The sequence below is a fragment of the Mustelus asterias genome, chromosome 7 (genome assembly GCF_964213995.1).
Source record: "Mustelus asterias chromosome 7, sMusAst1.hap1.1, whole genome shotgun sequence".
In the NCBI taxonomy this organism is placed as follows: domain Eukaryota; kingdom Metazoa; phylum Chordata; class Chondrichthyes; order Carcharhiniformes; family Triakidae; genus Mustelus; species Mustelus asterias.
Window position 1 is genome coordinate 71339448 of NC_135807.1, and position 27124 is coordinate 71366571.

Genomic DNA, 27124 nt, shown 5'->3' on the forward strand with positions numbered 1-27124 from the left:
TCTACAACACAGTATTCAGTTGAATACAAACTTATTACAAAATAGTAGTGTTTATGCTGCTAATTCTCTGCAGTTGGATAGCAACCCTTGATGAGAGACAGAATAATTTGTGATGAATGAAATCTTTAAGCCTAAAATATTTTGATAGATTGTGACTTCCATTTCTTAGTAGGCAAGTTAATGTCAAGTACATGGAAGCCAATCTTTCCTGTTCGATTTTCATGACTTCCTTTAAAAAATGTATCATTCTCCATCGTATGTCCCTACAGCAGGTTGTCCACCAACATGCCGTCTTCTCCAGCTCCCCACAATGATATGGCTTCAGATAACTGACAGAATGGTATAGAAATAACTCAAAGATGTCGAACATAATCACGGTTCTTTGTAACTGTGCAGACGGAGAGGTTCCTCCCTGAAAGATTTTTCACCAACTTCTATTTATATCCAATCAAGTTAGATCGTTATGAAAAGAAACAGTGCCTTCTCCTGATTCTTTTGCTGGAAACTGCGCATGTGTAAAACATTGGTTAAAGACAACATTGGTCATGATGATGCTCCCCACAATCTACTTGCTTGACAGCATTCATTGTCTAGGCTCACAAGAGGAGCAAGCTACTTGGTAGATGTATCAAAGAAAGATGTGCTCATGAACCATGAAATCATATCCGATGGTCAAATACATAAGAGGGCAGGAGAAAAACTGGAAAACACAACCATGCTACGGCAAAGGGAAAGGAACTTCAAACTAATTTTTCAACTCTATACTCTATTTTTCAACATTAAAAGAGTCTTTGAGTGTCTATAGTTGCAACATTAATTGTACTTGCCTGGGCTTTTCCATATTTAGCTCGAGGGCTTTGAGGATAGCTTTTGAGAAGTTCATTAAATGCCTGGAGCGCTTCTTCAGATTTGCCCTTAGGGGGAAGGGAGAGTAAGTTGTGTGTTAATATACAGGAATGTTTGTAAATTGCACAACAAAACCTACAACCGTTATTTCGGAACAATTGTCCCATAATTCAAACTTGAGCTGTTAAACCTCATTATCTCTAGATAATTACAGGCAGGTCATTCAGCCCATCTGAATTCATATATCTGGAATCAATTTAAGGTCCTCATCCAATTTGTTCAGAAATGATTTTAGGAATCCATTTCACATGTTTGATCACCAAAGAATTTCCTGATATCAGCCTTAACTTGACTTTTTACTGGTTTTAACCTGAGTCCCTCAGTCCCAGTTTCATAATATACGAGGAGAATCTGATTGAAACGTATCAAATTCTAACAGGGCTGGACAGGCTAGATACAGGGAGGATGCTTTCCCTGGTTGAGGAATCTAGAACCGGGGACACAATCTCAGGAAACGGGGTAGATCACTTACCACTGAGATGAAGAAAAATGTCTTCACAGTGAACCTGTGGAATTCTTTACCACAGAAGGCTGTGGAGACAAGTCACTGAAATGTATTCAGGAAAGAGATAGATCATTTAAAAAATTTTAATGGCATCAAGCGGTATGGGGAAAAAGCACGAATATGGTTTGAGATGGAGGATCAGCCATAGTCATATTGAATAGCACAGCAGGCTCGAGGGCCAATTGGCCCACTCTTGCTCTTAGTTTCTATGTTTACTGTGAAGTAATATTCTGAATTTAACTTTTCCATATTATTGGTTATTGTGTGTAGTTCAACAAGATTAATTCTCCTCTCTGGACTAAAGAGTACAAATTTACCAGATGTTCCTCTTAACATACACTTCTAACACTGGCACAAATTGCTAAGACATCCATCATCAGATTTGCTCGAGTACACAAAGCTCCACCAGACCCTACCATCCTCTTCAAAAACTGCTCCCCAGTTCAGGATCATCCTGAAGTACAAGGATAATCTCAGGCTTCTCTTCTCCACTACAGCCACCATCCCCTTTGACCTTCTCTGAAAAGTCTCCTCCAACCTCATCAACAAACACAAAGAGCACAAGGATTTCATTTTTACAGCTGCCTCTGAAGCTTTACCCTCCAAGGCCACTAGCCTGGACCTCAGCCAGTCTCTCTCATTTCTCCACACACTCGAAGCTCAATTTGTCCACGGACCAGCCACTTTCTTCCTTGACTCCATTCATACTAAACTGCTATCTTCCCTTAATGGTTTCCCTCATTATCTGGGCTTTGTGAATAGCTCCTTCTCTTCAGGCACTGTGCTTGAAGTATAATGCCCGAGTGACAAAAACAATAAAAAGCAGCAAATCATTGACAAGGTCAAAGCCATCATTACAAACTCCAGATCTTTATCGCTAATTCCCTCCCTTACTCTTATCAGTCTTGTCAGACTGAACCAGACAGTTTAGGTGGGTGATTCTCAAAGCCCACTGGGCATTGCCAACTTGGCACTGCCCAAGGGGCAAAGTGTCACTGCCCACTGGAATAGGCCCCACCCACTGATTTTTCATGTGAATCTCGCTACTGCCCTCTGCAGTGCAGAGTGTGGAAGATTCATTTTGAAGCTCCCGCTGATTTTTTTCAGCGGGAATTACTCCAGTTTTTACGCAAATTCCACACTTAGAATTTTTTTGGCAGAATCCCACCCTAGAACTTTGTTGTCCTTTATGGCTGATTTTAATCTGTCCCAGTTTCATAACATACTGTGAAGTAATATTCTGAATGCAGCCTTTCTATATCATTGGACAATGTGTGTATTTCTATAAAATCACTACTCAATCTGGTGAGGAGGTGTCAGCGGAGTGCAAATTTACTGATGCTCTGCCTGACATCCATCTCTAACACAGGCACAAATTGCTTAGACATCCATCACCAGATCTGGTGAACTTCTATTATCTGCTCTGAAGTCTGTCCAGGAGATAGACAGTGCAAATGGATAACTACAGTTGACCTGCATTTGAGTCAGGTAAGGTGGTGGCTGAAACTGCATTTTCCTCCAATCATTCACAAAAATGTCAACATATCAATGAATTGGGAAAACCACTTTATTGCTAAATTAATGAATGAATATTCTCCAAGTTGTCAAGATGGTTAGGATTTTCTGGATCAATCCTTATCAAAATTACACTTCAAGACATAATCTATTGAATGCTAACAGAATAAACAAAAAGATGCCACCCACCCATATTTGGGATATGGATTAACAATCGATTGGAACTGGAACAGTCCAGAGGTAACAGAAGCTTAGATTCATAATAGGAAAGGTAAAGTGGTTTTGATTATGCACTGGACCATTTAACATTCGAACAAAAAAAAAAAGGCTTTTATGTCTGATGCTGCGATTTTGCAGTCCTATGGTTGGTCCATCGGGGGTGGATTTTAAAATTGAATGCCATTTAGCACTGGAGAAATAGTACCACATCACGCATGGGTACTACATTCACACACAGTGGCACTGATTCAATGTGCAGAACAAGAATAAAAGATAGTACTTTCTGAGAGCAGTGAAAGAAGGGAAAACCTGTGCTCTTCTACTTTAAAGGCTGAAATTTGCAGAATCGATTTGAAACTTTGGAGATTTCACATAAATCCTGGTGAAATAAATCTCTTCCAAGATGGCACCGGAGTGAGGTGACTTCTTGCAAGTTGTGCCCAGCATAGCTTCTAATTCTATCTTTTACTCTCGTTCCATGCTCCTAATACTTCATTCTAACTCTTTTAAACTCTCTAACAATGCTTTAATTCAATATCTTCCTTAAAGGGGAGGGGGAACAGTCACAAGTCGCGGTACACATCGGTACCAACAACATAGCTAAGAGAAGGGACAGGGATTTAAAACAGGAATTTAAGGAGCTAGGGTGGAAGCTGAGAGCCAAGACAAATCATGTTGTCATCTCTGGTTTGTTGCCGGTGCCACGTGACAGCGAGTTGAGGAACAGGGAGAGAGTGTAGATAAACACGTGGCTGCAGGGATGGTACAGGAGAGAGGGTTTCAGCTACATGGAAAATTGGAACACATTCTGGGGAAGGTGGGACCTGTACAAACAGGATGGGTTGCACCTGAACCAAAGGGGCACCAATATCCTGGGAGGGAAATTTGCTACGGCTCTTGGGGGGGTTAAAACTAATTTGTCAGGGGGATGGGAAAAGGAGCTGTAGTCCAGGAGTCAGTGCTGAGTGTAGTGAGGTACTGAGGAAGATATCAAGGTCGCAGGAGTGTACCGGCAGACAGGAAGGTGGGTTGAAGTGTGTCTATTTCAATGCAAGGAGCATCCGAAATAAGGTAGGTGAACTTGGAGCGTGGATTGGTACTTGGGACTACGATGTTGTGGCCATTACGGAGACATGGTTAGAACAGGGACAGGAATGGTTGTTGGAAGTTCCAGGGTATAGATGTTTCAGTAAGAGTAGGGAAGGTGGTAAAAGAGGTGGTGGAGTAGCATTGTTAATCAAGGATAGTTTAACAGCTGCAGAAAGGCAGTTCGAGGGGGATCTGCCTACTGAGGTAATATGGGCTGGAGTTAGAAATAGGAAAGGAGCGGTCACGTTGTTAGGAGTTGTCTGTAGGCCCCCAAATAGTAAGAGAGATGTGGAAGAAGAAATTGCAAAGCAGATTATGGATAGGTGTGGAGGTCACAGGGTAGTTGTCATGGGTGACTTTAACTTTCCAAATATTGATTGGAACCTCTGTAGGTCAAATAGTTCGGATGGGGCCGTTTTTGTACAGTGTGTGCAGGAGGGTTTCCTGACACAATGTGTGTCGGCCGTCAAGAGGTGGGGCCACATTGGATTTGGTAGTGGGAAATGAACCGGGCCAAGTGTTAGATTTGGTTGTGGGAGAGCACTTTGGAGATAGCGACCACAATTCGGTGTCTTTCGTTATTGCAATGGAGAGGGATAGGGCCGTACGGCAGGGCAAGGTTTATAATTGGGGAGGGGTAATTATGATGCGATTAGGCAAGAATTAGGGAGCATAAGATGGGAACAGAAACTGTCAGGGAAAGGCACAAATGAAAAGTGGAGCTTGTTCAAGGAACAAATACTGCGTGTCCTTGATAGGTATGTCCCTGTCAGGCAGGGAGGAAATGGCCGAGTGAGGGAACCATGGTTCACAAAAGAGGTTGAATGTCTTGTCAAGAGGAAGGAGGAAACGTATATAAGGATGAGAAAAAAAGGTTCAGTTGGGTCCATTGAGGGCTACAAGTTAGCAAGGAATGAGCTGAAAAAAGGGCTTAGGAGAGCTAGATGGGGACATGAGAAGTCCTTGGCGGGTCGGATCAAGGAAAACCCCAGGCTTTTTACTCTTATGTGAGGAATAAAAGAATGACCAGGGTGAGGTTAAGGCCGGTCAAGGACTGTAGTGGGAACTTGCGCATGGAGTCAGAAGAGATAGGAGAGGCGATGAATGAATACTTTTCTTCAGTGTTCACCAAGGAGAGGGGCCATGTTTTTGAGGATGAGAGTATGATACTGGCTGGTAGGCTGGAGGAGGCAGATGGTCTGAAGGAAGATGTATTAGCAATTTTGAAAAAGCTGAAGGTCGATAAGTCCCCTGGGCCAGATGAGATGTATCCTAGGATTCTTTGGGAGGCAAGGGATGAGATTGCAGAGCCTTTGGCTTTGATCTTTGGATCCTCACTGTCCACGGGGATAGTGCCAGAGGACTGGAGAGTGGCGAATTTGGTTCCTCTGTTCAAGAAAGGAAATAGGAATGACCCTGGTAATTATCGGTCGGTTAGTCTTACTTCGGTGGTCGTTAAGTTAATGGAAAAGGTCCTGAAGGATAGGATTTACGACCATTTAGAAAGATGCAGCTTAATCCGGGTTAGTCAACACGGATTCGTGAAGGGTAAGTCTTGCCTCACAAATTTGATTGAATTTTTTGAGGAGGTAACTAAGTGTGTTGATGAAGGTAGAGCAGTTGATGTCATATACATGGATTTTAGTAAGGCGTTTGATAAGGTCCCCCATGGTCGGCTCATGAAGAAAGTATGGTGGTTTGGGAAATTTGGCCGATTGGATAAGTAACTGGCTATCTCATAGAAGACAGAGGGTGGTGGTGGATGGAAAATTTTCAGACTGGAGACCAGTTACCAGCGGTGTACCACAAGGATCAGTGCTGGGTCCTCTGCTATTTGTGATTTTTATAAATGACTTGGAGGAGGGGGCTGAAGGGTGGATCAGTACATTTGCGGATGACACCAAGATTGGTGGAGTAGTGGATGAGGTGGAGGGCTGTTGTAGGTTGCAAAGAGACATTCATAGGATGCAGAGTTGGGCCAAAAAACGGCAGATGGAGTTTAACCCTGATAAGTGCGAGGTGATTCATTTTGGTCGGACAAATTTGAATGCGGATTACAGGGTCAAAGGTAGGGTTCTGAGGAATGTGGAGGAACAGAGAGATCTTGGGGTTCATATCCACAGATCTCTGAAGGTTGCCACTCAAGTGGATAGAGCCGTGAAGAAGGCCTATAGTGTGTTAGCGTTTATTAACAGGGGGTTTGAGTTTAAGAGCCGTGGGGTTATGCTGCAACTGTACAGGACCTTGGTGAGACCACATTTGGAATATTGTGTGCAGTTCTGGTCACCTCACTATAAGAAGGATGTGGAAGCACTGGAAAGAGTGCAAAGGTGATTTATCAGGATGCTGCCTGGTTTGGTGGGTAGGTCTTATGAGGAAAGGTTGAGGGAGCTAGGGCTTTTCTCTTTAGAGCAGAGGAGGTTGAGATGTGATTTAATAGAGGTTTACAAGATGATGATGGGGATAGATAGAGTGGACGTTCAGAGACTATTTCCTCGGGTGGATGTAGCTGTTACTGTGGGGCATAACTATAAGGTTCGTGGTGGAAGATATAGGAGGTAGGTTCTTTACTCAGAGAGTGGTTGGGGTAGAATGGACTGCCTGCTGTGATAGTGGAGCCGGACACTTTAGGAACTTTCAAGCGGTTATTGGATAGGCACATGGAGCACACTAGAATGATAGGGAGTGGGATAGCTTGATCTTGGTTTTGGAAAAGGTTCGGCACAACATCGTGGGCTGAAGGGTCTGTACTGTGCTGTACTGTTCTACGTTTATGTATGACACCCTAGCTATGACTGTAACAATACATTCTGCACTCTCTCCTTTTCTTCTCTATGAATGGTATGCTTTGTATAGCGCACCAGAAACAATACTTCTCGCTGCACACTAACACACGTGACAATAATAAATCAAATCAAGTTTAACTGGTGTCCAACTGGTTTGGGTATTATTCCGGTGCCTGGTTAAGGCATCATTTGTATGGTTTCTGATTCTTTTCCAAGTTGGTAATAAAAAAAATCTAAGCATATTGGTTTAGTTACACAAATATTAATTGAATACAAATCCCAAGAACAGTTTCGCATCTTCACTGATAAAACTATTGCATGCAAATAAATTCCTACAGCATCATGCACTTAAAAATGATTATTGTACTTTCCAGTGTTATCAACTGGTATTGCTAAGATATTAATTACACATCAGCCAAAGCAGTCACTGTAGCTAGTAGATTGGGGATATTGTAACAAAATTTATAGCTCACCTTTTTACGCAGCTTTTCAGCAGCATCAAGTTCTGCTTTAATGGTTTTATCAAACTTGTTTAAGAGCTTTGGTTTCTTTTTCTTTGCTGGACCTAATCCAAAAAGAGTTAGCATATATATATAAATTCCAAAAGCAAATGACTGTCACACCTCTCTAATAATAACTCCTTTGACAAAAACAGGACTTCCAATTTCCATGGGCAACTTCCTGATTTCCAGCTGAAATTTATGCACGGGATTGAGTGAACCTCCAGAGATGCCCAAGAGAGTGCGCCGCACTGGCAGAAGTATCAGCTTGGATTATCTGTCCAAATCTCTGGAGTAGGGCCTGAACCTATAACCTCTAAATTGCAGACTGAATTTGAGATATACATACAAATTCCCCAATGGAGTAAAGGTTGGAGGGGGGTTGGAAGCCAGAAATGTTCAGATTACTGAAGGAAAATAACTGAAAATCAATTAAAATAATTCTAAGAGTGTATATAGGAGCAGTAAACTACAAAGGTCAGGATGTTGAGCACAGCCACCATACATAGCACTATTAACCCAGAAATGTCTTAAGGTGTAAAAGAGACAAAAAAAATCCCACAGAATACATTAGGGAAGCTAATGAAGGCATGGGCTAAAGAGGAATTGCAGACAGTAGGGTCTAGATGGCTGAAGGGATGGATTCCAACAGTGATGTGAAGAGAGGGGTTGCACAAGTGGCTGGGGGCAGACAAGATGTGTACAAGGGTGACAATAGTGGAAAAGGTGACAAGGACAAAGAAGGGGAGACAACAATGGGATTTAATCAAATAATTAGAAAGTTAAATTTGAAGCCGTAAGGGATCAGGAGTCAATGTAGTTAGTCAGGACAGGGTGATGGATGAATGGACTCAGTCCATGATAAGAGTACGGGTTCTTAGGTTTGGTACTCTCTTTCATGATTTTTGTAATACCATACTCCCATGAGTATCATGCCCAGACCCCAGCTTCCAAGTACTACCCAGTATGAAAGAATGCACAAAATATTCTTTGGGTGCACTAGTGAGGTATATGATTGAATCTCCCACTGATCTAGGAGGGGAGCAGCACAGATTGATATACCAGGCTAAAAGAGTTAAGGGGAAACCACTGTGACAGGATTGTACTATAGGCCCCAAGTCAGCGGGAAATTGAGGAACAAATATGTAAGGAGATTACAGTTAGCTCCAAGAAAAATAGGGTGGTAATAGTCGGAGGTTTTAATTTTCCCAACATTGACTGGGACAGCCATAGTATTAGAGGGTTGGATGGAGAGAAATTTGTTGAATGTATTCAGGAGGAATTTCTCATTCAGTATGTGGATGGCCCGACTAGAGAGGGGGCAAAACTTGACCTCCTCTTGGGAAATAAGGAAGGGCAGGTGACAGAGGTGTTAGTGAGGGATCATTTTGGGACCAGTGACCATAATTCTATTAGTTTTAAGATAGCTATGGAGAATGATAGGTCTGTCCCAAAAGTTAATATTCTAAATTGGGGCAAGGCCAATTTTTGATGGTATCAGGCAGGAACTTTCAAAAGTTAATTGGGGGAGTCTGTGGGAAGGAAAAGGGACGCCTGGTCAGTGACATGCTTTCAAAAGTGTGTTAACCAGGGTTCAGGGTAAACATATTCCTCTTAGAGTGAAGGGCAAGGCTGGCAGAAGTCGGGAACCCTCGGGATATTGAGGCCCTGGTTAAGAAGAAAAAAGAGGCACATGACGTGCATAGGCAGTTGGGATCAAGGGAATCTCTTGAAGAGTATAGGGGTGTGGGAGTAGAGTTGAGAGAAAAATCAGGAGGGCAAAAAGAGAACACGAAATTGTTTTGGCAGATAAGGCAAAGGAGAATCCAAAGAGCTTCTACAAATACATAAAGGGCAAAAGAGTAACAAGGGCCTCTTAAAGGATCAACAAGGTAATCTATGTGCGGATCCACAGAGATGGGCGAGATCCTAAATGAATATTTCTCATCAGTACTTACTGCTGAGAAAAGCATGGATGTTAGGGAACTTGGGGAATTAAATATTGATGTCTTGAGGAGTGTACATATTACAAAGGAGGTGGTGCTGGAAGTCTTAAAGTGCATCAAGGTAGATAAATCTGCGGGACCTGATGAGGTATATCCCAGGACATTGTGGGAGGCGAGGGAGGAAATTGCGGGTCCCCCCAGCCGAGATATTTGAATCATCGATAGTCACGGGTGAGGTGCCTGAAGATTGGAGTGTGGCAAATGTTGTGCCTTTGTTTAAAAAGGGCTGCAGGGAAAAGCCTGGGAACTGCAGGCCAGTTAGCCTCACATCTGTGGTGGGTAAATTGTTGGAAGGTATTTTGAGACACAGAATCTACAGGCATTTAGAGATGCAAGGACTGATTAGGGAGTCAGCATGGCTTTGTGAGTGGAAAATCATGTCTCACAAATTTAATTGAGTTTTTTGAAGGGGTAACCAAGAAGGTAGATGAGGGCAGTGCAGTTGATGTTGTCTACATGGACTTTAGCAAGGCCTTTGAGAAGATACCACATGGTAGGCTGTTGCATAAAGTTAAATATCACAGGATCCAGGGTGAGGTATCTAAATGGATACAAAATTGGCTTCTTGACAGAAGCCAGAGGGTGGTTGTAGAGAGTTGTTCTTCAAACTGGAGGCCTGTGACCAGCGGTGTGCCTCAGGGATCAGTGCTGGGCCCACTGTTATTTGTCATTTATATTAATGATTTGGATGAGAATATAGGGGGCATGGTTAGTAAGTTTGCAGATGACATCAAGATTGGTGGCATGGTGGACAGTGAGGAAGGTTATCTCCAATTGCAACGGGATCTTGATCAATTGGGCCAGTGGGCTGACGAATGGCAGATAGAGTTTAATTTAGACAAATGCGAGGTAATGCATTTTGGTAGATTGAACGAGAGCAGGACTTACTCAGTTAATGGTAGGGCATTGGGGAGAGTTACACAACAAAGAGACCTAGGGGTACATGTTCATAGCTCCTTGAAAGTGGAGTCACAGGTGGACAGAGTGGTGAAGGCGGCATTCGGCATGCTTGGTTTCATCGGTCAGAACATTGAATACAGGAGTTGGGACGTCTTGTTGAAGTTGTACAAGACATTGGTAAGGCCACACTTGGAATACTGTGTGCAATTCTGGTCACCCTATTATAGAAAGGATATTATTAAACTAGAAAGAGTGCAGAAAAGATTTACTAGGATGCTACTGGGACTTGATGGATTGAGTTATAAGGAGAGGCTGAATAGACTGGGACTTTTTTCTCTGGAGCGTAGGAGGCTGAGGGGTGACCTTATAGAGGTCTATAAAATAACGAGGGGCATAGACAAGGTAGATAGTCAAAATCTTTTCCCAAAGGTAGGGGAGTCTAAAACTAGAGGGCATAGGTTTAAGGTGAGAGGGGAGAGATACAAAAGTGTCCAGAGAGGCAATGTTTTCACACAGAGAATGGTGAGTCTCTGGAACAAGCTGCCAGAGGTAGTAGTAGAGGCAGGTACAATTTTTTGTCTTTTAAAAAACATTTAGATAGTTACATGGGTACGATGGGTATAGAGGGATATGGGCCAAATGCGGGCAATTGGGATTATCTTAGGGGTTTAAAAAAAAATAAGAGCGGCATGGACAAGTTGGGCCAAAGGGCCTGTTTCCATGCTGTAAATCTCTATGACTCTATGATGAAGACAGGTTGGATCAAATTGGCTTGTAGTTACTTCAGTATTAGTATTGAGGAGTGAGATCAGTAAAGAATTTGCAGTTGAAAGAAACTGTTTCCTCTGCTGGAGCAGTTTAGAATAAAGGTGGAACATTCTCAATGTTGCACTGGCTGTTCGAAGGTGGTCAGACAGTACTTCTTCACCCAAAAAACTGTTACAACTAGGTCAATTGAAAACTTGAATTTTTGTTAGGCTGGGGTGCTATCATTAATTACACAGCCAGGAAATGCACACAAGTACATTTTGTAAAGCTTCACTGATAGACAGAAGGACTGGATTTTTCAGTAACAAAATGCAAACTGAAATCTCAACAAGCAGATTGAGTGAGTACAGAGTACCTTAGTGCAGTTAGTTATCTCAGGACTGAGAACAATGATTAATTTATGTAGATGGTTAGTTTTATCTGCAAATGGAGCACATTAAGGGTGGCATGGTGGCACAATGGTTAGTACTGCTGCCTCTGAGCTCCAATGACCTGGGTTCGATTCCAGCCTCGGGGGACTTTGTGTGTGGAGTTTGCATGTTCTCCCCAAATCTGTGTGGGTTTATAAATGGGTGCTTCGGTTTTTTTCCCCACAGTCCAAAGATGTGCAGGTTAGGTGAACTGGCCATGATAAATTGTCCCTTAATGTCCCAAGATGTGAAGGTTAGTGGATTAGCGGGGTAAGAACTTGGAGTTACGGGGATAGGGCCTGGGTAGGATGCTCTGTTGGAGAGCTGGTGCAGATTCGATGGGCCAAATGGCCTCCTTCTGCATGGTAGAGATCTATGTTATTGGAGGGAATTTTGTTGGATTCCTTTGAGGCTTGCCAAATATCAATGCTGTGAAACTTTAAAAATTTTCATTATAGATTCATCAGAAAATCTATAATTGCTGATACCTTGCACAGTAGACCTTGATCCATGCATCAGATGCAGATTGGTGCCAAGTTTCTATAATCTATAAAATGTTGTCTATAAAGCTCTTCTTGTCAGTCAGATTAATTGGCATTATTTGATTCATTGACTTTAGTTAATTAGAATCCGCACTTGGACTATAGTGCACAAGTCCCAATGGCAGTGTTGCCAGCCCTCCGTGGGGCTGGAGGGGAAGTTGGAGCAGGAGGAGAAAGATCCAGTTGTTGTGGTCCATGCAGGCGTGTCTCGGGAAGAGGTTCTATTAAAAGAGTAGAGTAGCTGGGAGCTAAATTAAAAAGCAAAACCACAAATAATCTCTGGATTACTACCTGAGCCACAAGCAAATTAGCACAGGGTAAACAAGAAGAGTTGAATGAGGTGCTGAAAGACAGGTGGTAAGTGGGTTTTGATACATGGGGCAATAGCACCAATGCTGGGGGAAATGGGAGCTGCACCATTGGAACAGTCTTAAACTGAACCACATTGCGACATTTGGACAAATTAGTTGAGAGAGGAAGGTTCTTGTGAGGAGAAATTTGGCAAGTTAAAAGACAAAATGGCAATAGTGTAGGGTAGTGATGTGGGTAATAGTCATTTGTTTAAAAAATAACCTTTTGTCTTGCACTCATCAGGATAGCTTGCAAGAAATTTCCAACAGTAACAGGGGGACAACAATTTATACTGCATGTGAAGAGAGTGCTGATTGGTTGGCAAGTGGACTCTGACTGGGGGAGGCATAACTGTTCCATGTTGCATTGTCCAAGGTTAACTGCCCAGCCTTATTCAAATATAAACTGGGCAGGTTGACTTTGACTGGGTAGGACATTGCCCTTGGGAATACTTGCTCTCCAAGCTTGTGTTTAGTTGAAAAAAAGATGCAATGCATGGACATGTTCCTTTTGTCTCCAGTGTGTGAATATATGTGGCTTCTAGCATGGGAACGTGAACCTGTCCTCTAACAATGGTACATTGGCATTCCTCTGGCACCAAACCATCATTTTGCAAAATGATGGTCAGAGCCTCTGATAATTTTTTTCCTATATTTTAGTAGCCTGCGATACATATTTTCTGGCCTAGTATTTTATCCCCTTTCCAGAATGCCAAATACCTTAATATTTCCTCCCATGTTTATAATCTCTGTTTTCTCCTATCCTTTGCGAAAACAGATGCAAAGTTTTCATTAAGAAACGCTTTGATGTCTTGTACCTCAACGCTCAAGTTACCTTTTGGTACTTAACTTCAACCTGGTGTTGAGAGACTTCTTACTGTGCCCACTCCAGTCTAACACCAGCATCTCCAGATTTTCCATTTAATCAGCCCTTCTCTTTCCTCAGTTTTCCTCCAATTCTTATGCATTTGTAAAGCATCTTTTGTTTGCCTTCATTTTACTTGCCAATATTTTTGCATGCCTGAACCTACTCCACATACTTATAATCTGGGGAGCGGGAGGGGGAAGTAGAGAGAGAGAGAGCACGAGCGCTGGCATCTAGATTTGGGAGACCAATTTTTTTTCTTTGTAGATATTTATTTGTACTGAAGTCTCTTTTTGCCCCTTGAATGCCAAATCACATCTCAACTTAATAAAATTGGCTTTCCCCTACTTTAAATCTTTGACATTTGGTCTAACCTTCTCCTTTTCCAAAATTAGTTTAAAATCTAACTGAATTACGATCACTACTCACTCACTGATATCCCTTCCACCTACCCAACTTCAACTCATAAAATTGCCTCTTCTCTTTTTAGGGTTGCTATGTACAGATTAAAAAAAAGTTCTCCTGAATGTATTTAAAGAATTCTGCACACTCCAAGGCCGCGAACCTACCGGCTTGTCTCACCGGTTGATCGGTAAGATAGGGCGAGGTGTGAAAAATCAGGATCATGCCCGGTTTCTCGCCTCTCGCAATTTTACCGGCACTGATTTGCCAGCGAAATTGGTTTTGTGCCCAGAAAAGGTGCGAAGCTAATTTAAATATTTGACATACTTAGCTGTCATTAGCGAGTCCCAGGCGCTATCGTCTGGGCTCACTTGTACTTACACCCTTACCAGCGAAAATCACATCTGGTCTCCACCAACAGGGACCACACATGATGGCCTCACCGGTGGGACTGGAGGCTACTGAAGCCCTCCAGGTGCATCAGCAGAAACACCTATCTGTTCCCCTAACTATAGAGTCTCCTATCACTTTCCTGACCTTTCCCCATCACTTGGCCATGGCTCCAGTTGTAGTCGCTCAGTGGAATCATGGCTTTCAATGTTCAGAACTGAATATTGGTTAGAGAGCACGATGTATTCAGGGTATCCTGTACTACTTGCCTGGTCCTCTTTGACTGCCCAATCATCACACATTCCTCCGCTGCCTGCTGTGGAGTGACCACTTCAAGAAATATGCTATCCATGTAGCTCTCAGCTTTGCAGATGCACTGAGAGTTGTGGCTCAAGCTCTAAAATCTTAAGCTCCGGTTATCTTGCACATGAAATTGTCCAGGATACAACAAGAGTCCACAAGTTCCCCCATGGAACTGGATATACATCCAACAGGACTCAGTGCTCGGCCATGCCTCTATTTATTGGACTACTATTCAAATTTATCAGAAATAAAACTCAAGTTTAGCAAATTTAAAACTTGCCAAACTTAAAAATTTATTAGGCTCTTAGTTAGTTTAAGTGATACAGAACAGTCAGTATTAACATTTACATATGGAATAATTTATTCATATGGTTGATTCTAGAAGAAATGAAGTTCCTACTTACAATTACTGACTCACTGTCATGGTTGTGATGATAGGATTTGTAGACAAAATCCTGCGCATCATGGGTCTCTTGGACGCATGAATCATTTACCAGATGATGAGCAAAAATCCCCCTGGATGGCTGATTCAGATTAATTTCTCTCCAGTAATTAAACAGACGTACGCTGGAGTTACTTCTTAAATCACAGTGGTGTCGTACCACATCTGCATGTGCTGTAACTTTCATTTATTTTGACATGAAAATTAACCAACTCTGCAAATCAAAGCTTTATGCAAATAAAAGCTTAATTTGGTGACACTAAATTAGTTTGGGCTCGTGTCAAGGGTGTGTAATTAACAGCTGAAATTATACAAGTGCTTAACTCCTTCAGTGCTGGGCTCTTAAATGCTTCAGTTTCCTTTTAGTAAAACTTCAACAACAATCATAAGCAAACCAATTGATTTGTCAACAATCAGGCTGAATTGTATGCAACTTTCTTCAATTAAAATAACTGAAATAGAATGAAATACATTATTTTTCTGAGCGCCCATTTTAGTAATTAAACAGCTTATAAAGAGAAACCATATTTGAGAAATTACAACCAAGATATTCATGAGGAAACTGCGATCTAAGGTTGGATTATCAAGATATCCTTGATTTCAAACAAGAAACAATCCCAGTAGAAATTTCAAGATCATTTCAACTGAAAGAAACAAAGTAGAGGGACAAACAAATTCATTTTTGTTAATTGTTGCACTTGTCAATAGAAGGAAAATCAGTGAGGAGTGGGACATTCTCCGTTTGGGTACCCACAGTGATCACCAGGTCTATTCTCCTGAGGAGTGGCAATCAATCCGCATTTCTCACCCGGACTTCCGAACCGGGCCTCGTTCGAAACAGTCTGGGAATCCTTCCTCATTGTGCAGGGTTTGCGCGGAAAATCACGCCACATTATAGTATCACAAGATGGTAAATGGAAGGGTGCCAGCAGGGTGACAGGGTGGTGAGATTGGGTGTTCAGCTATATCGTTACTGAGGAGTGAGATACTTTATTTTCCTGTCCAACATTTCCTGGGTAACAATTCTGGCGAGTGAGTCAGAGCCCTCCAAAGTCTCCAACTCTAACTCAGAACTGGAGACTTATTCCAGAGTATTCCGGATACAAGGGAACTGTTGTAACTTCTTGGGCAATTCTCATGGAATCCTTGCATTGGGACATTACCGGGGTCCCCCATCGCACCCTCAGGACTATCCGGAGACTACGAGATCTAGGCCATTAAGTTTTCACGAAATAAACATAGCACAATCAAATGTAGTACTTATTTTCTCTATGAACAATTGAAAGTTTTTCCCATTAGCCATTTATCAGTCTCTCGAGCTTTAAATTTACACACAGCTTCCATTTAGGTTTCAGAACCTATTATACATGGGGAGTATTTTCCCCGTAAATGTGCTGGTTTTTTCCTTTTTTGGCATTCCACTGAGATCGAACTCATGGGAACAGCTCCATGGTAACTTTTTGTTGTAGATGAGTCGTAGATAAAGAACTCTCATGACTTGAGCTCTAGAGGGCCTCCAAATGAATAGAAGGGCATAGGCAAGGATGGGTTGAACTGCTCAAGCACGCAAAGCCTCATCTATTATCGTACTTTTATGACCCCCTCCGCTGGAAGGTAGGTTGCCTTCTTCAGCAGATAAGTCATTAAAATCATCACACTATATAAAAACAAAGGCTACAGAGGAGACTGCAATGGCATCTCACTTCTTAGGATCACAGGGGAGTGCTTTGTTAGGATCATACTTAAAAGATTCCATCTACTTACAGACCACGTATGCCCAGATGCACTGTGTGGCTTTGGTGTTGGCAGCTCTAACAGTAGATCTGCTGTGGGTATGATCTTCTCCATACGCCAGCTACAGGAGTATTGTAAGGGACAGGGTAAATACCTCTTTACCTTACACTCATGGATCAGACTCAGGTATTCAACATTGTCAGCAGAGCATGCTCCACAAGGTTGATTCTTAATTCCCTTCGAGTCTAGCAAGTTGCTTAGCTGCCAAAAAAGTGGCCTTCAAGGACAATGGGAAATAAATGCTGGCTTTTGCTAATGATGTCTACATCCTGTGAATGAATAAAAAGGAAATTAATGAAACATCTATATTTTTGTTTTAATTTGTTCACAGGATATGGGTGTCACTGGCTAGGTCAGCATTTATTTATTTTATTCATTCGTGGGACATGGGTGTTACTGGCTGGCCAACATTTATTCCCCATCCTTAATCACGCTTCAGGTGATGGGCTGCCTTCTTGAATCACTGCAGTCCATATGGTGTAGGCACAGCCACAGTGCTGTTAGGAAGGGAGTTTCTGCCTTCTGTACCAGAGGAGGATAGCATTTGGCTCCATAGCTCAGTGGTTAGAGCACTGGTCTCGTAAACCAGGAGTCGCGAGTTCAATTCTCGCTGGAGCCTATGGGAAAAGTTTCGCTGATAGAAGGTGTAGGAAAGGGGAAGAGAGTCTAAAAGTCAAACAAGAGAGCTTTGATAAGTGGAGGTTCAGATTGGGTGTGATTTTAAGGGCGGCACGGTAGCACAGTGGTTAGCACTGCTGCTTCACAGCTCCAGGGTCCCGGGTTCGATTCCCGGCTCGGGTCACTGTCTGTGTGGAGTTTGCACATTCTCCTCGTGTCTGCGTGGGTTTCCTCCGGGTGCTCCAGTTTCCTCCCACAGTCCAAAGATGTGCGGGTTAGGTTGATTGGCCAGGTTAAAAATTGCCCCTTAGAGTCCTGGGATGCGTAGGTTAGAGGGATTAGCGGGTAAAATATGTGGGGTGGGATTGTGGTCGGTGCAGACTCGATGGGCCGAATGGCCTCCTTCTGCACTGTAGGGTTTCTATGATTTCTATGATGATATTCAGATCAAAATCTAAAGTCAGCAGTTGTCTTTTGCATATTGTCTTTTCACAATGTTTCCGTAATCCTTAAAGTTAATCATTCTACTATACTGAAGATGCCTCACTAAATTTTTTTAAAATATAAGTAATGAACTTTACAACACAACACCGACAGATGAGCTCTCACGAGCTGAGGTCTAAAAGCACAATGAAACTGACTGATTTGTGAGTTGATAGCTGGCAAATCCTAAGAAGTAAAAATATCTGAAGATCTTCTTGCAAGTAATCAGACATTAGTCATGCACCTTACTCCAAAAATGAACAAGATCTATTTAAACATTCAAAATGTAATTATACTGAACTGACGTATTAAATTTTAGAAAGCATTTAAACACAACTTTTGCGATTCGGAACCACAAAAAGTAGAGCGCTTCAGGTTTGTAGGTGTCCAGATCACCAACAACCTGTCCTGGTCCCCCCCATGCCGACACTACAGTTAAGAAAGCCCAGCAATGCCTCTACTTTCTCAGAAGACTAAGGAAATTTGGCATGTCCGCTACGACTCTCACCAACTTTTACAGATGCACCATAGAAAGCGTTATTTCTGGTTATATCACAGCTTGGTATAGCTCCTGTTCTGCCCACGACCGCAAGGAATTACAAAGGGTCGTGAATGATGCCCAGTCCATCACGCAAACCAGCCTCCCATCCATTGACTCTGGCTACACTTCCCGCTGCCTCGGCAAAGCAGCCAGCATAATTAAGGGCCCCCTTGCACCCCGGACATTCTCTCTTCCACCTTCTGTCGGGAAAAAGATACAAAAGTCTGAGGTCACATACCAGCCGACTCAAGAACAGCTTCTTCCCTGCTGCCATCAGACTTTTGAATGGACCTACCTCACATTAAGTTGATTTTTCTCTACATCCTAGCTGTGACTGTAACATTACATTCTGCATTCTCTCCTTTCCTTCTCTATGAATGGTAGGCTTTGCCTGTAAAGTGCGCAAGAAACAATACTTTTGTGACAATAAATCAAATTAAACAAGGAATGTATTTTATAAATGTATGCCAATTAATTTAAAATCATTTTTCCTCAAATGAAAGTTTGAACGATCCAACAATTGAAATCAAGCAATTTTAGTGAAACAGCGCAGCAAAACAATACAGAAACACAAAAAACCCGTAGAACTTTAAAGTATCTCTTGAACTTCATGCAACTGAAATGTGAGCAAAGCACAAGCTGCACAATGTTAAAGGTCAATCATTCTGCAAAACACTCATGATAGTCTGCAACACATTTGCTTTCTCGCCAACAAAGTATTTGTCATTCATGTATATAGTTCTGGGAAAACTTCCATCAGGATATCTGGCTTAGTTGCCAACCACTTGATCGACTGCACATAATTGTATGGTATGGCTGCGGTGGGGGCTGGTATCATTTTATTTGTCTACTTACTGCATCCACTTGTTTGGACTGCCTCCTCTTGAGTAGCAGTAACCACTCGAGCGTTAACATTCAAATTCAACTGGGGTCAAGAGGGTCAGAACACCTAACCTTCCTGGGCTTTTCAATCTGGTCTTTCTGGAAAATATGAATGAATTTGAAATCGATCCTTTCACTACATTGTGAATTAGCCATTTCAAAAACCACCATGTAATTAAATCCAGTGGAATTTGAATTAGGTATTAGATTTCACTGGTCAGGATCTACTTGCAGTGGGAATTCAAATTCACCAGTGGGTTTGAATTCAATTCCAATTTGAATCAAAAAATAATTGAAAGTTGCTTAATTTGAATTAAGAGGAAGAGACTATGTATGCATTAAGAGGGAAATGCCCACAGCTCCACAAGTATATAGATTGTAATTCAAAAATGCAAAAAGCAACAAGTAATAATTTATATCACAAACTTGGACCAACATTTGTCAATGGCTTCACTGTTGTCTGGTCTGTCACGCATGCAGGCATTAACCAAGAAATCAATGAATTTCAGGGAAAAATATGTAGCATACAGGGAAACAAATGACATAGGAAACAGCAATCTCAACCCAAGTATGGTGTGGAGACAACATAGGAAACAGAAAGTAGCAATAAAGGGGGATCTTTTCAGGTTTTACATGTTCACAACTAGTGAGTTCAAGATAATCTTGCAAATCTACTCCATACACATTGATTTGGAAATAGGGCAATCATAAAAAAGATTTGCATACGGCTTAAAGATAAGGAAACTAGGCAACTATTACAGAGAAAGAGGTGCTGGAAGTCTTAAAGCGCATCAAGATAGATAAATCACCGGGACTTGATGAAGTGTGTCCCAGGACGTTGTGGGAGGCTAGGGAGGAAATTGTGGGTCCCCTCGCAGAGATATTTGAATCACCGACAGCCACAGGTGAGGTGCCTGAAGATTGGAAGGTGGCAAATGCTGTGCCTTTATTTAAGAAAGGCTGTATGCAAAAGCCTGAGAACTACAGGCCAGTGAGGTTACCGTATGTAATGGGTAAGTTGTTGGAAGGTATTTTGAGAGACAGGATCTACAGGCATTGAGAAGCAAAGACTGATTCGCGACAGTCAGCATGGCTTTGTGAGTGGAAGATCATGTCTCACGAACTTGATTAAGTTTTTTGAAGGGGTAACCAAGGAGGTAGATGAGGACAGTGCAGTTGACGTTGTCGACATGGACTTTAGCAAGGCCTTTGACAAATACCACATGGTAGGTTGTTGCATAAAGTTAAATCTCACGGGATCCAGGACAAGGTAGCCAATTGGATACTAAATTAGCTTGATGACAGAAGACAGAGGGTGGTTGTCGAGGGTTGTTTTTCAAACTGGAGGCCTGTGACCAGCATTGTGCCTCAGGGATCAGTGCTGAGTCCATTGTTATTTGTCATTTATATTAATGATTTGGATGAGAATTTAGGAGGCATGGTTAGTAAGTTTGCAGATGACACCAAGATTTGTGGAATAGTGGACAGTGAAGAAGGTTATCTAGGGTTGCAACGGGATATCATAGAATCATAGAAATCATAGAAGAAATCATAGAAACCCTACAGTACAGAAAGGCCATTCGGCCCATCGAGTCTGCACCGACCACAATCCCACCCAGGCCCTACCCCCATATCCCTACATATTTTACCCACTAATCCCTCTAATCTACGCATCCCAGGACACTAAGGGGCAATTTTAGCATGGCCAATCAACCTAACCCGCACATCTTTGGATCTTGATCAATTGGGCCAGTGGGCTGATGAATGGCAGATGGAGTTTAATTTAGATAAATGTGAGATGATGCATTTTGGTAGATCGAACCAACACAGGACTTACTCAGTTAATGGTAGGGGGTTGGGAGAGTTATAGAACAAAGAGATCTAGGGGTACAGGTTCATAGCTCTTTGAAAGTGGAATCACAGGTGGACAGGATGGTGAAGGCAGCATTCGGCATACTTGGTTTCATTGAGAACATTGAATACAGGAATTGGGATGTCTTGTTGAAGTTGTACAAGACATTGGTAAGGCCACACTTGGAATACTGTATACAGTTCTAGTCACCCTATTATAGAAAGGATATTATTAAACTAGAGAGCAAAGAAAAGATTTACTAGGATGTTATCAGGACTTGATGGTTTGAGTTATAAGGAGAGGTTGGATAGACTGCAGCTTTTTTCCCCGAGCGTAGGAGACTGAGGAGTAATCTTATAGAGGTCTATAAAATAAAATATAAAACAATGAGAGGCATAGATAAGGTAGATAGTCAATATATTTTCCCAACAGTAGGGGAGTCTAAAACTAGAGGGGGTAGGTTGAAGGAGAGGGAGGAGCTTTATTAGATACATCTGACAAGCAATACTGCAAGTAACAAATCTAAATGATTCCAGGTAGTATCACTTATCTCTAGATCCGTTGACTTCAACATGGCTGTTGGTGGGCTGATGGTAAGGTTGGTTGTTGGCAAGCTAAGGTTATATTGCTGGTCTGTACAAGTCTTTGACTCCACTCCCAAAAATGATCCATAATTTTATTTGTAGCAATGTTAAGATATAGTTCTGAAAAACGATCCTCTTTTTACTACTGGCAATTCAGCAGCAATTGGAGCTTACTAATCTCAAATTTATTTATTTTTATTCATTCATGGGACTAGGACATTGTTGGGAAAGTCAGCATCCCTAACTTCCCTTGAGAAAGTGTTGAGATCAGCAATTTCACAATTTTGACCCAGTGACAGTGATGGAACGCAGATATAGTTCCAAGCAGGATAGTGCGAGACTTGGAAGGGAACCTGCAGATGATGGTGTCCCCATTTACCTGCTGCCCTTGTGATAGATGTTGTGGGCTTGGAAGGTACTGCTGGAACAATCTTTGACATGTTGCTGCAACACATTTATTACACAATGCTGCCACTGATGGAGGGGTGAATGGTTAAGCTGGTGGAGGAGTTACAAACGGATTGCTTTGTCCTAGACTGTGTTGAGTTTCTTGTGTGTTGTTGGAACTGCATTTATCCAGAAAAGTGCAGGACATTTGATCACACTCCAGACTTCTGCCTTGGAGAATGGCTTTGGGGAAATCAGATGAATCATTCATTGCAGAATTACCAGCTTCTGTCCTGCTCTTGTAGCCATAATATTTAAGCGGCTTTCCAGTTAAGGTTCTGGTCAATTCTCAGGAGATTGATAGCTGAAGATTCAGCAATGGTAATACAATTGACTGTGAAGAGGAAATAACTGAACTCTTTTTGCAGATGGTCATTGTCTGGCACTTGTGTGGCACAAATGTAACTTCCAATTGAAGTGGTTCTCTAACATTTTAAAGTCCATAAGAGTAATCATTACCACTCATTCATCTTTACTGGAGAACTCTAGCACATTATATAGAATACTCCAACTCAATTATCTCCCATATAAGACGTAGAAGCAGAATTAGGCCACTTGGCCCATCGAGTCTGCTCCGCCATTCAATCATGGCTGATATTTTTCTCATCCCCATTCTCATGCCTTTTCCCCATAACCCCTGACCCCCTTATCTATCTGTCTTAAAAACAGAGAGACAGAGATAGATAGGTTCTTTAAGACCAGGCCTCCACAGTTTTCTGCAGCAGAGTTCCACAGATTCACCACTCTTGGCTGAAGAAATTCCTCCTCATCTCTGTTTTAAAGGATCGCCCCTTCAGCCTGAGGTTGTGCCCTCTGGTTTCAGTTTTTCCTACTAGTGGAAACATTCTCTCCACGTCCACTCTATCCAGGCCTCTCGGTATCCTGTAAGTTTCAATAAGATTCCCCCCTCATCCTTCTAAACTCCAACGAGTACAGACCCCGAGTCTTCAACCGTTCCTCATATGACAAGCTCTTCATCCCAGGGATCATTCATGTGAACCTCCTCTGGACCCTTTCCAAGGCCAGCACATCCTTCCTTGGATATGGGGCCCAAAACTGCTCACAATACTCTAAATGGGGTCTGACCAGAGCCTTATACAGCCTCAGAAGTACACCCCTGCTCTTGTATTCTAGCCCTCTCGACACGAGTGCTAACATTACATTAGCCTTCCTAACTGCTGACTGGACCTGCACATTAACCTGAAGAGAGTCTTGAACAATGACTCCCAAGTCCCTTTGTGTTTCTGATTTCCTAAACATTTTCCCATTTAGAAAATAGCCTATGCCTCCATTTCTCCTTCCAAAGTGCATAACTTCACATTTTTCTACATTGTATTCGTCTGCTTCTTTGCCCACTCTCCTAACCTGTCCAAGTCCTTCTGCAGCCCCCTTGCTTCCTCAATACGACCTGTCCCTCTACATACCTTTGTATCATCTGCAAACTTAGCAACAGTGCCTACAGTTCCTTCCTCCAAATCGTTAATGTATATTGTGAAAAGTTGTGGTCCCAGCACTGACCCGAGGCACACCATTAGTCACCAGCTGCCATCCTGAAAAATACCCCTTTATCCCCACTCCCTGCCTTCTGCCAGTCAACCAATCCTCTATCCATGCCAGGATCTTACCCTTAACACCATGGGCACTTAGCTTATTTAACAATCTCCTATGCAGCATCTTATCAAAGGCCTTCTGGAAATCTAAATAAAACACGTCCATTGGTGCTCCTTTATCTAACTTCCTTGTTACCTCCTCAAAGAACTCTAACAGGTTTGTCAGACATGACCTCCCCTTGACAAAGCTGTGCTGACTCAGTCCTACTTTATCATGTATTTCCAAGTACTCTGCGATCTCATTTTTAATAATGGACTCTAAAATCTTGCCAATGACCCAAGTCAGGCTAACCGGTCTATAATTTCCTGTCTGCTGCCTCCCTCCCTTCTTAAACAGTGGTGTTACAATCGCTACTTTCCAGTCCTCTGGAACCCTCTCTGCCTCCAGTGATTCCTGAAAGATCACCACCAATATCTCCACAATTTCCTCAGCTATCTCTTTTAGAACCCTGGGGTATTGTCCATCCTGTCTAGGTGATTTATCCACCTTCAGACCTTTCAGTTTCCCCAGAACCTTCTCCTTAGTGATGGCCACTACACTCACCTGTGCCCCCTGACTCTACTGGAGCTCTGGCATCCCACTGGTGTCTTCCACCATGAAGACTGATGCAAAGTAACTATTCAGTTCCTCTGCCATTGCTTTCTTTCCTATTATTTCTACTCCAGCCTTATTTTCCAGTGGTCCAATGGCTATTTTTGCCTGTCTTACCTTTTATATATTGAAAAAAACTCTTCCTATCTTCTTCTAAATTACTAGCTAGCTTACACTTATATTTCATCTTCTCCCCCTTATTGCTTTTGTAGTTGTCCTTTGTTCGTTTTTAAAGGCTTCCCAATCCTCTGGCTTCCTTGCCACTTTGTATGCTTTTTCTTTTGCTTTTATGCTGTCCTTGACTTCCCTCGTCAGCCATGGATGCCTCGTCCTCCCCTTAACATGGACCAACCAAACAATTCAAAGGAGCAAAGTTACTAAGGACCTTATGAAATTAGTCTCACCATCCTCTGTCACGCTGACTTGAATGTCTTCAATGGCATTTTATGAAATAAATAAATGCATTTCTACAGTGTGATACCTAGTGAAGATCTCAAGAAGATATTCAATATTTTGACTATTTTGCAGCATTCTAGATTTTATTTTCCTGGTGTGATACGGAAGTAAACATTTTATTATTGCACTTTGTTATAACTCATGTTATTTTTTCCATGTCTCTTTTCACATCCCATGCTCTTTTAAGATGAATTTATAAATTCCTGTGCACACCCCTACTCAGGCCGCTTTTTTCTCTTTAGTATTTCTACATTCTACTTCTTTGTTGAGTTTTTATTTGAATTGCCCTATTCATTAATTTCAGGAAGGTAGTTGTTCAGCTCAGAGGGAGTACGAAGAGCTGGGGAACAAATTAAAAAGCAGAACCAACAAGGTGGTAATCTCTGGATTACTACCTGAGCCACGCGCAAATTGGCGCAGGGTTAATAGGATTAAGGAGACAAATGCGTGGCTCAAGCATTGGTGTGGGAGGAATGGGTGTGAATTCATGGGGCATTGGCACCAGTATTTGGGCAGATGGGACCTGTATAGATGGGATGGTCTCCGTTTGAACCGTGCTGGGACCAGAGTCCTAGCGAATCGTATCACTAGGGCTGTAGATAGGGCTTTAAACTAATTTATGGGGGGGGAGGGTGCAGAGGTAAGAGGAATTACGAAATCAATGGTAGAGGAGAGGGAGCGAGTGCAAGTGAATGAGGGCATTCAAGTAGTTAAAGGAGTAGAGGGCGAGGGAGAGGTTGATCGCGTTTCATCAAATCGGGTCCAGATAAAAGCTGGAATAAAGACACTTTGCCTGAATGCACAAAGCATTCGGAACAAAGTTAATGAGTTGATGGTGCAAATCAGCACAAATGGGTATGATCTAATGGCTAATACAGAAACGTGGCTGCAGGGAGACCAGGACTGGGAGATGAATATCCAGGGGTATCAGGCATTTAGGAAGAATAGACAGGAAGGAAAAGGTGGTGGGGTAGCTCTGTTAATAAAAGATAATATCAGGGTAGTAGTAAGGGATGACATAGGCTCTAAGGAACAAAATGTGGAATCGTTATGGGTAGAGATAAGGAATAGTAGGGGGAGAAAGACACTAGTAGGCGTGGTCTATAGGCCCCCAAATAATAATGTTGAGGTGGGGAGGGCTATAAACAAGCAAATAATGGATGCGTGCAAAAACGGAACGGCAATAATCATGGGGGACTTCAACCTGCATATTAATTGGCTGACTCAAGTTGGAAGGGGTGGGATGGAGGAAGAGTTCCTAGAATGCTGTCGGGATAGTTACCTTGAACAGTATGTTACAGAGCCGACGAGGGAACGAGTTATCTTAGATCTGGTAATGTGTAACGAGGTAGGTAGAATTAAGGATGTTCTTGTGATCCTCTTGGATCAAGTGATCACAATATAGTCGAATTTCTGATACAAATGGAAGAGGAGAAAGTAGGGTCCCATACCACTGTCCTCTGTTTGAACAGAGGGAAGTGCGATAGGATGAGGGCTGAATTGGCTAAGGTGGACTGGGAGAGCAGACTGGTAGGTAGGACAGCTGAGGAACAGTGGAGGATTTTTAACGAGATCCTTTTCAGTACTCAGCAACAATATATTTCGGTGATAAAGAAGGGCTGTAAGAAAAGGGATAACCAGCCGTGGATAACGAAGGAAATTAAGGAGAGTATTAAATTAAAGACCGATGCGTAGAGTGGCCAAAAATAGTGGAGAATCGGAAGATTGGGAAAACTTTAAGAAACAACAAAGAACGACTAAGAAAGCGATAAAGAAAGGAAAGATAGGTTATGAAGCTCGGCTAGCTCTAAATATAAAAAATGATAGTAAAAGCTTTTATAAATATATAAAAAGGAATAGAGTGGCAAGAGTGAACGTTGGACCCTTGGAGGACGAGAGGGGGGATTTAATAGTGGGAAATGAGGAAATGGCTGAAACTTTAAATAAATGACTTAGAGGAGGGGGCTGAAGGGTGGATCAGTAAATTTGCTGATGACACCAAGATTGGTGGAGTAGTGGGTGAGGTGGAGGGCTGTTGTAGGCTGCAAAGAGACATAGATAGGATGCAAAGCTGGGCTGAAAAATGGCAAATGGAGTTCAACCCTGATAAATGTGAGGTGATTCATTTTGGTAGGACTAATTTAAATGTGGATTACAGGGTCAAAGGTAGGGTTCTGAAGACTGTGGAGGAACAGAGAGATCTTGGGGTCCATATCCACAGATCTCTAAAGGTTGCCACTCAAGTGGATAGAGCTGTGAAGAAGGCATATAGTGTGTTAGCTTTTATTAACAGTGGGTTGGAGTTTAAGAGCTGTGGGGTTATGCTGCAACTGTACAGGACCTTGGTGAGACCACATTTGGAATATT

At 42.3% G+C, this 27124-nt stretch overlaps 1 protein-coding gene and 1 non-coding gene across 15 annotated transcripts in view; one reads left to right on the forward strand and one right to left on the reverse strand.

Annotated features, from left to right (window-relative positions):
- unm_hu7910 (un-named hu7910) overlaps positions 1-27124 on the reverse strand; it is a 217059-nt gene that overhangs the window by 39790 nt on the left and 150145 nt on the right. For all 14 annotated transcript variants that reach the window (XM_078216221.1, XM_078216218.1, XM_078216226.1 and 11 more), the window contains 2 exons: positions 7494-7585; positions 828-914 (listed from right to left, as the gene is read on the reverse strand). In XM_078216221.1, the coding sequence (XP_078072347.1) occupies positions 828-914; positions 7494-7585 (179 nt within the window). The remainder of the gene's footprint in view (positions 1-827; positions 915-7493; positions 7586-27124) is intronic.
- trnat-cgu (transfer RNA threonine (anticodon CGU)) lies at positions 17239-17311 on the forward strand. The gene has a single exon. It is a non-coding gene; the product is annotated as a tRNA-Thr (tRNA).